This window comes from Protomyctophum bolini (genome assembly GCF_963924005.1).
Source record: "Protomyctophum bolini genome assembly, chromosome: 5".
NCBI lineage: Eukaryota > Metazoa > Chordata > Actinopteri > Myctophiformes > Myctophidae > Protomyctophum > Protomyctophum bolini.
The window spans coordinates 28,203,048-28,216,411 of NC_137866.1; the positions used below are offsets into that span (position 1 = coordinate 28,203,048).

The following is a 13,364-nucleotide window of genomic DNA, read 5'->3' on the forward strand; positions in this document are numbered from 1 at the left end:
AATCTTTAAATTACATCGTCAAATATACAAATGTTGACCCGCACGACGCGATATAGCGTCGCACACTCGCGCCACCGGAATGCGCGCTCCGTCACATGACAGGCGTCTGCGCGGGCGGACATGGCTAGGCCGCCGCGTGACACCGTCGAGCGGCGAAGTATAGATCCGGCTTTTATACTGTATTTATACTGTCTTTTTATGGTACACTGACAATTCCATTGCAATGAAATTTCGTACGATATGTACTTATTTTATATCATATGAAACACATTTACATAATAACACTAACATTTTGTCTTAGTTATTTTGATCAACTTGCATTTTTTTTCTTGTTTTTTCTTTCTTTTATACATTTACGCAACTCATACATACTGGATGATGATAAAGATGTTTTTTGTTTTTTTTAAACCCCAAAAAAAACAAAAGATCAAACTTGTAACGTCCATGTGTTTACATTTGTGCACAAGTACAATTCTCAGTGTTGATTCAACTCTTGAGAGGGTGCAAAATGAGTCCATCATTTGGTTCCATGTGTACATAACTCTCAAGAGTTCAAATCGATATATGAACCCTGAGGATTTCACTGTGCATGTTTGCATGCATATGCATTTTGTGTGTGTGTGTATTTTTGCTAGGCTGGACAACTTTACACTGAGACAAGTCGAGAGCTGGTGTGATTTCCCTCCGCGTGTGTGAATGTGTGTGTGTGTGTGTGTGTGTGTGTGACTGTGCGTGCGTGCGTGCGCAAATGTTTATGCGCGTGAGCTGGTTTAGAAAAAAGCGTGTGCTTGTCGTTTGTGACACAGACAAATTGTTGTTGCACGCTTTTGTAAGCACACGTGCACGCACTGAGCAGGTGTGCAACTGCATTTTTGACGTGTGTGTGTGTGTGTGTGTGTGTAAGAGAGAGAGCTGGTATGAAGTTATTTCCTCCTGCATATCGATGGCGGGCAGAAACCTCTTATCTCCATATGTATCTTTTCGTTTCATCATAAATTAACGCTCCTACTTGACACAGAAGTGTCAAATGTAGCAGATCCACAGGCTGTTTAGAGCTTTTAGATCGGCTACATTTGATATTTCTTTAAAGATGGAGTGCCGTGACTTTGGTACCTTTTCTGTTTTGTATGTGTCTATGGAGTTAACATTACTCTAATAGACCCCCAGGTGTGGTTATAATATTGAAATATGTCTTCCCCGTGTATTTATGGTTTCTTCCTGAAAGCCTTTCAGTCAAAAGGCCCAATCGAAATAACACCACTTGAGTGACATCAGTAACATCATCCCCTCCCCTAACCCCTCCCACATTATTATACAACAGCTGTGGGTGAGGCTTAAGTTCAGGTGGGCGGTGCTAAGGTAAAAACCAGGCATACTTAATGAACTTAAAAACACAATTTTAACACTTTCTGTACACCTCCTAGTATAATCATAGTAGCTGATGATCATGTTGTAGGGGGAGGGGGATCACGTCACCCCGTCTTTAATTTGAATGGTGAATCCTGGCGTCCACCCGACGATAAATGGTACGAGAGCCAAACCTTTCTGAAACAAAATCATTAGCTCTGAACGGAACATTAAAATAATCATTCATAAATGGAACATGAAAAACAATAAAATTCATAAACAGAGATTATTTTCCCCCAAACCGCCTGTTGCATAAGAGCTTCATCTGCTACTGGTTGTATTCACACATCGTTCCAGAGACGGGGAGAAAGAAAGAACACGAAGTAAGCTAAACAAACACTCCGGTCCATGAATCTGAACATACGCCTTGTTTAGTTAAATAAACTGCGGTGATTTTAAACGATAAGCTGTGAGACGGTGACTGTCTACTGCACTGCTGAAGCAGGCTGTCTAATCTAACATGGTATCAAATGGAGTTTGAAGTTACAATGGGGTTTGTAGAGGAAGGTGGCGTGTCTGATCAAATGAATATCAAATATCGAATTAATGAATCGAGCAACTTAAAAACTGTCCGGGGTACGTGTTCCCATGAGCCTGAGTAGACGATTAAATGACCCCAAAGTAATTTTTAAAGTGAAATATCCCTTTTGAAGTGTTTCCTCGTTCAGTGTGGGGGACAGACGGCAAAAGCAAAGCTGAAACCAAGACCTTAATTAATTAACCTATGAAGATGAGAGGACAACAAGCTTCTATTTCAGCAGATGGAAAACGTCAAAAAATGAAATAAAATAAAATAAACAAACAAATCTCAGTCCAACTCGACACAGAAGCCCGTTTTTAAAAAGTCTGAAAAGTCCAACCGAGTCGGTTCTGTGCATTGTTGTCCTGTTGCATCGCGGCTTTTTCTTCTTCTTTTTTATTTTTTAAATCGCCTGAGGCGATGGTGAAGATAGAAGCAGCCGTCTGAGATTCCAGGGAGGTTGTCGTTGCATAGCGCCGCATGCTGCTATGCAAGCTAGCTTCAGAAAACACAGTTCGTAACACGCTGCTATGCAAGCTAGCTTCAGAAAACACGTTTAAAACACGTTGCACTGACTGACTGACTGCACACACACACTGGGGGGACTGGTGGGGCAAAATCACCAAGAAAATTAAATAACACAAAAATAATAAAACATAGAGGATACAGTTTGTGGTACTTTTAAACACTGAAACGGCATTCCCCATGAATAAGAATGACAACTTGAACACACACATACACACACACACACACACACACAGAATTAGAAATGCTACACAGACCTTGCATTATGCTTGTGTGTGTGTATGCAATGCAGGCTGCGAAGCTCGGTGTAATAGTAGTTCAAACCCGAGCCTCGTAAATTCATCTTTCGTCGCACCACGACAGCGTCTCGCGCGAGCGAATACGGCCGCGCTGCAAGCTCACGACACTTAGCGTATTAGGGACGTGCGATATTGAGACATCCAGCCCAAAATATCTGACTAATCCAGTTAATCGTGCGGTCAAATCGAACAATACCGCAATTCCAGTTCCCACCAGTAAGGGTTTACCTCTCACCTGTTTGTACAGTGTGTGTGACGCTGGGTGCAGATGCATGAATACACGGCGGGTTATAATAACCTGATTTATTCTGACCCTTTTTGAAAGATTGTGCAGAAAGCATCCTTCGTCCTTCGTCATCATCACGTTTGTGGGCGTCCTTCGTCATCATCGCGAGATAATAAATGCCTGTTATAAAATAAAAGTGATGCATTATTTTTCGGTTCATGATGCCGATATTGCCTTTCTAAAGGCCGATATTACTGTTTATAGATTATGTCGATTAAACCGCCCATCCGCCGTCGCGGGCGCGTCGTGAGCTTGCACACCAGCTGTTTTAATTAGTTCGTTAATGTTTATCTCCCGCCGTCTGCTATTTAAGAGGCACACCACAGCTTAACCATCAGCGGAATTATGTAGCGAACACTGCTAACGCCATTAGCATCATGGTTTCCCTGCATCGGCTTAATGTTATGCGTCGTGTGTGTGTGTGTGTGTGTGTGTGTGTGTGTTTGTTTGTTTATATATATACCGGAATAACTGCATTTTATTCATCTTTAAAGTCCACCCACCCCCCGAATGCTGGATAAAATATATTATAGGGATATATTATTATTGTCTTTTTTAGTTTTTCTTCCTTTTACGTTGTTTACTAAGTTTTTAACTGCTTGGCGGCAACGGCGAGGAGGGATGGGTGTGTCTTCTTCTTTTTTTTAAGTCTCTGGCTATGTGCGGTAGATAGGTAGGTAGGTAGGTGGGTAGGTAGGCAGGCTGTGATTGGAGGGGACAGTCCAGGCTGCCGTCCAATGGCACGTGTCCTGGCGTTTCCGACCCCGTGACTAAATGGGCTCGACGTAATTGGCCGGGTACAGTCCCTCTCGGCCCGTATCCAGGCGACCTCGACACCATCCCTGGTCGTCTTCGTCCTCCGTCTTCGTCAGTTCCTCACCTGAGGAGAAAAAACAACAACATGAATACGTCTTTGTCAGTTCATCACCTGAGGTGGTATAATGGTGTAACATTCTGTGTGTAACCTCCTTTCCCGAACGCCCGGGGGTATTTGGAACCATATTACTGTACATCAGGGCGCCCAGCGATTTGCCACTTTCAGGGCAATTTCAAGGTTTCTCCGTGCCATTTTGGAAGTAGCTAGACGTATCTAGATGTAGCCAAAAGACCCCCGAGGGGATTGACAACAATGGGAGGTATGATTACTTCTAAAAAACAAAAAACACAATCTTTGGTTAGAATTGGAAGCATTGATTTAGATCAAGAGTTATTTACGTTTTAAGATTTTTCCTCCCATCCACTAAAATGGAGGGGGACCAGTGCCACTTTGGATGACATCCCAACCGGAAATGGCATCGAATGTTGCTCAATCGACGCTACCAGCATGTACTGTACATGACTGGTGCGCTCCGTTATGATATGATTGAAGACGGAACTTTTGATTAATCTCCGTCCTGGGCACGGAGCGGGATTGTTTGATAGGACAGAGACCTCCGTTTTTGCCGCTCGGGGTGTTAATGGTGTTACATGGGTAGAACATCTGTGTGTAACCTCCTTTCTAATTGAGCAGTTGAGACGAATAACAGTCTAAGTCCACACTAATTATCCTTATTACATGGCTTGGTTGAATGCTTGATTCTGATTGGTCAATCGCTGAATTCAGTGGTGAGTTAATGACCGCTCCGCTCTATAACAGACCCCTGCCTAATCAAACCCTCTGAGCACCAGCTGTGTGGCTTTGCCCCGTTTGATTTACTGCTGTTTCCAACATGACAGCCATGTAAACACACACACACACACACACACACACACACACATACACACTAGTGACACACAATGCCATTTACAGCTAAACATTGCTCTCAAAAATGTTTTTGAAAACATTTGAGCGAGAAATAGACGAAGCAGTACCCGAAAATGGATTCTATTTGATCAACTCACTTCCTTGTTTTCCGACAGTGGCAGTGCTCCAGCCCTGCAGCTGGCCAGACGCAGCCAGCGCAAACTTATGGAATACTTTTTCTGTTGTGTTTTGGGTCAATGTATTAATTTATGTTACTGTAGGTAGCCATGTAGACATAAGTGCATGGGATAATATCTGGCTAGGTGGTCATTGTCAGGATATCATTCACCTTCAGGGAGTTTAAACTCTGTGAATTATCTTCCGACAATGACCACCTAGCCAGATATAATCCCTTACATAATGTAGACATACAGCTAGGCGGGGGAGGGGTTAGAAATAATTATGGACTGTTATTCGTCTCAACTGCTCAAGTTAGAAATCCTTTCAAATTCATTATTTTTCTGCCAGCTATACGTATATATTTGTACACCCAGGTTTTAAATCAGGTTTTAACATTGGTCCGGTTGCTAGGCAACGCCTCCGTCACCCCCAGCACCGGAGTCTTTGCACACAGCCCCCATTTACCTCCTGTCAAAGTAGGATTTTCAATGCCTCATTTCTCTGCAACTATATGAGCACTGTCCATGGCTTTTCTGATGCATCCGAGTTTCTGGATGTCATTTGTGATTTTCGTACCGCATCGCTCCCGACATGTTAACGTTTCTGGCGAAAGATAAACAGCATGTGCTAACGCTAATAACAGCCGATCGTTACAATGAAGTTCTCCATGCCAGTATCGCGGAAATTAATCTGCCCGACAACACAGAAAAGTCCTGGCATACTGGCCCAGTACTTTCTGTCAAACAATGAGTTTATGGTTTAACATAGAGAGAACCTCCATTCTAATTAATGGTCTAACACAGGGAGAACATCTGATTATGCGACGTGTAACCGCAATACCCTACCCCATTTTTACAGTGTCAATGTGATCCGACCATGTCAAGCGCTCATCAACTGTTACCACCTTTGTTTTATTAACTTTCTGTACCCGCCGGGGTCTCCCCATTTATTTAACCCTCAGTCACACAGAGAAACAGAAGATCACATGATGGCTAAATCATTGTCCTTGTTCACTAACTTGTTCCTATTTGGGGGAGAAAAAGAATACGTGCTCTAGCCTCTCTGGATTTCAGTACAGTACAAGCTCACAAGACTTGTGAGATCCGCTTTTTTCTGCTTTCTGACCGCACAAAAGCTGTGGTGCCATTTAGCTGAGAGCAAGAACAACAGAAGGCTGTCATTATCCATTTATCAGCCATGGATTCTATTCTGTCAGGAAAACGAATGCATGATGTTGTAGACGTAAAGGTCGGTGTGTGTAAATGTGTAAATGTCAGTGATGGTCAGATTGCTTCCTTCCAACAGGAAAAGGTCAGTCATGGTCACAGTGATGGTCAGAGTCCTTCCTTCCAACAGGAAAAAGCTGTAATTGCTTTTCAATGAGGTCTGTTATCGATCGAACCTCTGCTCTCTACTGCCCCTGTGTGTCTACCCTTCAGTAACAGCTGCTACCTTTGATGACGCACGCACGCACGCACGCACGCACGCACACACACACACACACAATTAAAATTCATAAGTCTATTTCAACCGGTTTAACAACTGTCACTACAGTCACAATACGACACGTTGTGATCAGCTTTTTTTAAAACATTTTACTTATAACATGCACACAATAGTTAATAGTTAACATATAGAGGGTTTGCGCATGCATAAAGTGAGTGGAAAATCGAGTGGCGAAGTGAGTTTAACGTCGTTTACCATTTTCTGTTTGGATGTATGGGTTGTTTTCTTTTTTTCTTTTTTCAGACGTCCTAGCGCATCCTCAATAATACCGGGCGAGATAAGAATATTCAGAATTTTTTAGACTCATGAGCTGTTTCAGTCCACCTGTATACAAGAAGTGAACGGCAGTGCGCATGTGCGAAACCGGTCTAGGATCGCTGAAGAAGGAAAGGCCAAGCAAAAAGAAAAAAGAAAAAAAAGAAAACAGATATTATAACAGATATCAATAATAAAGCTTATATGACGGAGCGTTCCGTCAGAAGCAGTAGACAGTTTATTAGTGTGGTTGCCCTAACAGGGCAATTAGACTATAGTAAGTTGTAACACTTTATTATTCTTTCTAGAGTAACCTTTTTTTGGAAACGCTACTCCTCCCACAGTTTGGACGGCACACACTTGAGCCATATGTCAAATCGACCGGCTTCATCGGTGTGCTTGTATTTTGTTAAGATAAATGTTGTAAAGTTTAATTGATATTAAGTAATTAGTGAATTAATTTGACCCATTCTTCACATTATTCCGGTAGAGTGTCTCAGCCCTAGCGGACGCTTTATCAACCTTCGTATTACTCGTATAGACAGTGGTAGAAAGTCGTGTGGGCGGTGGTTGGTGTGTGTAACTGGTATAGTCAGTGGTAGAAAGTCGTGCGGTCGGTGTGTGTAACTGGCCTGCTTTGAAGGTCAGCTCGTCCTGCTCCTGTCCGTCGTAGTCGTAGAGTGCTCGGACACGGACCCCCGCCGCGGCCGCCGCGGCCGGCGGTGCGGCCCCCTGCCCGGCGCTGGTGGCGTCCTCCTCGAAGGAGTTCCCGTTGCCGCCGTTCTCGTTGCCACTGTAGCCCGCCGGCTGCTCGTCATCCGACCACTCCGTGGAGTACGCCTGGTTCTTCTCATAGCTGCTCACACTGAAATATTAACAATACAATGAATTATTATTATTGATAGCATGTACGCCTGGTTCTTCTCATAGCTGCTCACAGCTATGAGAAGCCCACCCCCTCGCAGGGGTGGGCAATTATTTTTCCCAAGGGGCCAAATGACAAACAGAAAATATTTTGGAGGGCCGGGCCAAAAGGCTGAACTTAATTATGCATGATATCAATTTTATTTTTATATAAATAGCAGTAAATGGCATTGTTTTGCAAAGCAATGGTAAACTAAATGTGAAACATTTGACTCAAATTATAGGCAGTGACTATTTTGTGATGTACAATAAGAGCACCCCTCACTTCACATGGGTGTGATTTTTTTACTTTCTACTTGCAGGCTTGAGACGATCGACTCGTATGCCGAAAACAGACGATCCACAAGCTCACGGCGCATCGCCCAAGCTTTCTGAACTTCAGAAGCATGCCACATTCTGGGCGCAACAACGCCATACGGCAGCATCAGAAAACATCTTAACTTTATTGGCGAGGCGGGTTAAATAAAGCAATGAAGCATAATGGGATTTAACTTGTCCTCCTGCAAGGAAGTTTGGTAATCAAAGCATGCGCCTGCGCCTACCGTGTTGTGGAGCTGCATGCTTCATGCCATGGCTATTTGCATTCACCGACATAGTCAACAATAAATCCAAAAAGCCGACATTTTCGCATATGAGGGGGGTGAAGGAAGAAAGACAGGTTCTCAATCACACGCAATTCACGTGCACAGTTGACGTGCAGATTGCGTGCACTGTGAGAATACATGGGCTTCAAAATAAAAGCAATGCGGTTTTAGTCCACCCATAAGGTAATTAGAAAGTATGTTTTATTTTCGGATTATCAAGTAATCTTTCACGGGCCAGTCAGAGTCAGCCGGCGGGCCGTATTTGGCCCGCGGGCCGTACAATGCCCAGGTCTGTCCTATAGTATAGTTTACTGAGACACTACACTGTCTCTCTGCATTCTATGATCCTATAGTTCACTGAGACACTACACTGTCTCTCTGCATTCTATGATCCTATAGTTTACTGAGACACTACACTGTCTCTCTGCATTCTATGATCCTATAGTTTACTGAGACACTACACTGTCTCTCTGCATTCTATGATCCTATAGTTTACTGAGACACTACACTGTCTCTCTGCATTCTATGATCCTATAGTTTACTGAGACACTACACTGTCTCTCTGCATTCTATGATCCTATAGTTTACTGAGACACTACACTGTCTCTCTGCATTCTATGATCCTATAGTTTACTGAGACACTACACTGTCTCTCTGCATTCTATGATCCTATAGTATAGTTTACTGAGACACTACACTGTCTCTCTGCATTCTATGATCCTATAGTTTACTGAGACAATACACTGTCTCTCTGCAATCTATGATCCTATAGTTTACTGAGACACTACACTGTCTCTCTGCATTCTATGATCCTATAGTTTACTGAGACACTACACTGTCTCTCTGCATTCTATGATCCTATAGTTTACTGAGACACTACACTGTCTCTCTGCATTCTATGATCCTATAGTATAGTTTACTGAGACACTACACTGTCTCTCTGCATTCTATGATCCTATAGTTTACTGAGACACTACACTGTCTCTCTGCATTCTATGATCCTATAGTATAGTTTACTGAGACACTACACTGTCTCTCTGCATTCTATGATCCTATAGTTCACTGAGACACTACACTGTCTCTCTGCATTCTATGATCCTATAGTATAATTTATTGAGACACTACACTGTCTCTCTGCATTCTATGATCCTATAGTTTACTGAGACACTACACTGTCTCTCTGCATTCTATGATCCTATAGTTTACTCAGACACTACACTGTCTCTCTGCATTCTATGATCCTATAGTTTACTGAGACACTACACTGTATCTCTGCATTCTATGATCCTATAGTTTACTGAGACACTACACTGTCTCTCTGCATTCTATGATCCTATAGTTTACTAGTTTACTCACTACACACTGTCTCTCTGCATTATATGTGTGAGTACTTTCTCCTTTTGTACTTAAAGTACATTTTGATGCAAATACTTTGGTACTTGATAGGGTACTTTTTGAATTCCTGACTTGTACTTAGTAACAGAGTATTTATTTTAGTTTTTGGCTTTTACAACACTTACCTGCTGCGGTCACCGGGTGGCGCCACGTGGTCAGTGCTAGGAGTGGGCGGGGCTCCATCTGGCTTCTTGATCTTCTTGATTGGAGCGCTGGCTGCGTCTGGGTTGTACTCCTGAAACAGGCACGTGCTGAGAGTGTTAGAGAGGCAGGGGCTGAAATCCCGTAAGAGGGCACTTTTGGACAAAAATAGCGAAAATAGCAGATCTACAAGCTCTCTTACCTCGAAGGCGGGCCAGTTCATATGCATCTGAGGTCCGTGGTTGTTGCTGAACCACTGCAGGTCTTCCTGTGTGTTGGCAGCCAGAATGGTACGTTCCAGGTCTCTGTACACTGTGCCGTAGCTGAGGACACACACGCACACGCAGGCAGTCACGCACACACACACACACACGCATGCACGCTCACACACACACACACACACACACACACACACACACACACACACACACACACACACACACACACATGCGTCAGATTTGAGGAAAAATAAATCTGATTTGCCTGCAGTGTGGGTACAGAAAACACTGCGAGAGCAGGCAAGCGTGTCAGCTATACTTACATAACAAGAACTACATATTTTCAGATGGGGGTCCGCGGCCAAATAGCCTACAGATAATTCTGGGGGTCCTTGACATGAAAAAGGGTTGAGCACCACTGACATAGAATAAAACCATAGGTATTTCATAGTTATTTCAGAAAACTTGTTGGGATTTAGAAGCCACTTCTTTTTTAATCGGCCTCAGGTCTAAATGGGTTAAACATTCAAATCAGCATGAGTCACAGTCACATTGTCAAAAGAGTATAGGTACAGAAGTCCTGAGGTCACTCGTTCATCCCATGGGTCGTGGAAGTCATTTCTCTATGGAGAATAACGGAGGGTTACACTCTCTGTAACCCAGGTTCTCTGAGTGGAGAGACTGGCTCTCCACTACATATTATTCAATATGTACGGGAACTGACCCGACGGGGCAGTGTACATGGATATCTCTTTAAGACACATCCTCTATGGTGGCCCTGCGCAGATGCCAATCAGCGGGCTATTTAAGCCCCATCTGTGCAGAGCCACTTCGATTAACTTGATTGACACGAATTTCGGAGCGGCTCTTTTGTGGAGAGCCAGTCTCTCCACTCAGAGAACCTGGGTTACAGAGAGTGTAACCCTCCGTTCTCTATCGTGTTCGAGACTGGCTCTCCACTACATATTATTCAATATGTACGGGAACTCTCTAAGACACACCGCGAGGAAATAAGCAGACCAGCTGCCCCCGCGGCAGCCCGAAGCAGTTTACCCTGAATTCAATCAGAGCCTATAAGTGGTGAGTGCCCAGGCCGTAGCCATCCCTGGCGCCAGCTCACCAATGTGCTCCAAAACCCTTGGATAAGAATATGATGCTCGTGGCCTAGGTGCAAGACGCAACCTAGGCCCAGCTGGCCCAGCCAGACGCTGTGGCCAGTCAATAAAACTCGTGGCCTAGGTGCAAGACGCAACCTAGGCCCAGCTGGCCCCCAGCCCAGCTGGCCCCCAGACCCTGAGGCCAGTCAACAAACTCGTGGCCTAGGTGCAAGACGCAACCTAGGCCCAGCTGGCCCCCAGACACTGAGGCCAGTCAACAACTCGTGGCCTAGGTGCAAGACGCAACCTAGGCCAAGCTGGCCCAGCCAGACGCTGCGGCCAGTCAACAAACTCGTGACCTAGGTGCGAGCCGCCACCTAGGCCCAGCTGGCCTTGACAGACACTGAGGCCAGTCAACCAACTCATAGACGCTAAGGCCAGTCCAAAGCTACTGCCTGGAGCCCAGTGCATGCCCTGTGAACTGGGTGCTGGCTGCCACGTTCACGCAGTAGAACCTTGTGAATGTGGGGGGCGTCGACCAAGATGCTGTTGTGCAAATCTCGGACAAGGTCACGCCTCGCCACAAAGCGTACGCCCTTCTTGTAGATGGAGCCCGGGCTTCCTGCAGAGTCCCAACTGCCGATGGAGGCAACCCCATGGCTAGGAACTCGGCCCTCTCAGGGGCCAGGCCCAGAGCTTGAGTCCCTGGGGAAAGGGATGAAAATGCGACCCGTGGGCTTGAGACAGGAGGTCCCGACGCACCGGGAGCTCCCAGGGCCGGCCTTGAAGGAGGGGAGCAATTGCTGAAAACCAGAACATGTGGGGCCAATTGGGGGCCACCAGGATGAGGCTCACCTCCTCCGCCTGAACCCTCTGGAGGAGCGGATGTAGGAGGACGAAGGGAGGGAAGGCGTAAAGGAGACCTTTCGGCCACTGATGTGCCATCGCGTCTGTGCCCAGGGGAGGGTCGTCCCTCGCCACGGAAAAGAAGAGGGGACAATGCGTCGACTCCCTGGAGGCGAAAAGGTCGACCACGGCGGTGCCGAATTGATTCCAGATCTCGTGCACCACCTGCGGCTGTAGTCTCCATTCCCCACGGGGGGGTCCCTCTCGGGAGAGCTGATCTGCAGCCACATTCTCCTGGCCCGGCACATACATCGCCCTCAGGGACCTGAGCCGCGGGTGTGCCCATTCCCATATCGTCCGGGCTAGACTGCAGAGGCGAGGGGAGCCCAAGCCGCCCTGCCTGTTGACATAAGCCGCCGCTGCTGTGCTGTCCGTTCTCACCAGGACATGGCGGCCCCTTAATTCTGTCTGGAAGCGGCGAAGCGCTAGATAGATTGCCCGCAATTCCAGGAGGTTGATGTGCTGGGACGACCAAGGCGCCTGCCACCGACCACTGACGCCGTTGCCGTTGTGGACTGCTCCCCAGCCTGTCAGCGAGGCGTCGGAGGAAACCAACTGACGACGCAGTACCGGACCCAGCGCATTGCCCTTCGTCAGAGTGGCCGGCTGTTCCCACCAACGGAGGGCCACTCGCAGCCTGCGTGTCACCAGTACTATGGCCTGCAGGTCTCTCTGAGGGCAAAGGCCCAGACTGAGCAGACAACGCTGTACTGGCCGCATATTCAGGAGTGCCAGGGGCACGATGTGTACTGTGGCCGCCATAAGCCCCAACAGGCGAAGACATAGTCTCCAGGTCACCCTGGCCCCCAGCCGAAACTGGGACAAGCAGTCCCTGATGGCGGCCTGTCTCACCGGAGTGAGGGACAAAGTCCCCGCCCTGGCATCCACACACATGCCCAGGAACTCCATGGACTGTGACGGCTGGAGCTTGCTCTTCTTCTCGTTGAGGCGAAGGCCCAGGTGACCCAGATGCTGCAGGAGCCGAGCCACGTTGTCGTGGCACTGCCCCTCTGAGCGGGCACACACCAGCCAGTCGTCCAAATAGTTCAGGATGCGAAGGCCCTCCTCCCGCAGAGGTCCCAGGACTGCGTCCATGCACCTCGTAAACGTGCGGGGGGCTAGTGAAATTCCGAACGGTAGGACACAGAACTCGAAGATCCTGCCGTCGAAGGCGAACCTGAGATACCGCTTGTGTCCCTCCCATATCGGAATCTGGAAATATGCATCCTCCAGGTCGATTGATGCAAACCAATCTCCTGGTAGGATGGCCTGTCGGACCCTCGGCACCGTCAGCATCCTGCAGCGCAGGGGTCTCAAATACTTGTTGAGCCCCCGCAGATCCAAAATTGGTCTCAGCCTCCCATCCTTTTTGGGGATGAGGAAGTACCGGGAGTAGAA

General features: G+C 46.6%; 1 protein-coding gene across 1 annotated transcript in view; it reads right to left on the reverse strand.

Moving 5' to 3' along the window:
• Positions 1-2,530: 2,530 nt before the first annotated feature.
• The window catches only part of LOC308315241 (protein kinase C and casein kinase substrate in neurons protein 1-like), a 38,101-nt gene continuing 27,267 nt past the window's right edge, over positions 2,531-13,364 (reverse strand). Inside the window, exons 7-10 of the mRNA XM_080763117.1 lie at positions 9,948-10,068; positions 9,730-9,839; positions 7,334-7,566; positions 2,531-3,917 (exon numbers count right to left, since the gene is read on the reverse strand). Coding sequence (XP_080619243.1) covers positions 3,808-3,917; positions 7,334-7,566; positions 9,730-9,839; positions 9,948-10,068 — 574 coding nt within the window. The 3' untranslated portion in view covers positions 2,531-3,807. The remainder of the gene's footprint in view (positions 3,918-7,333; positions 7,567-9,729; positions 9,840-9,947; positions 10,069-13,364) is intronic.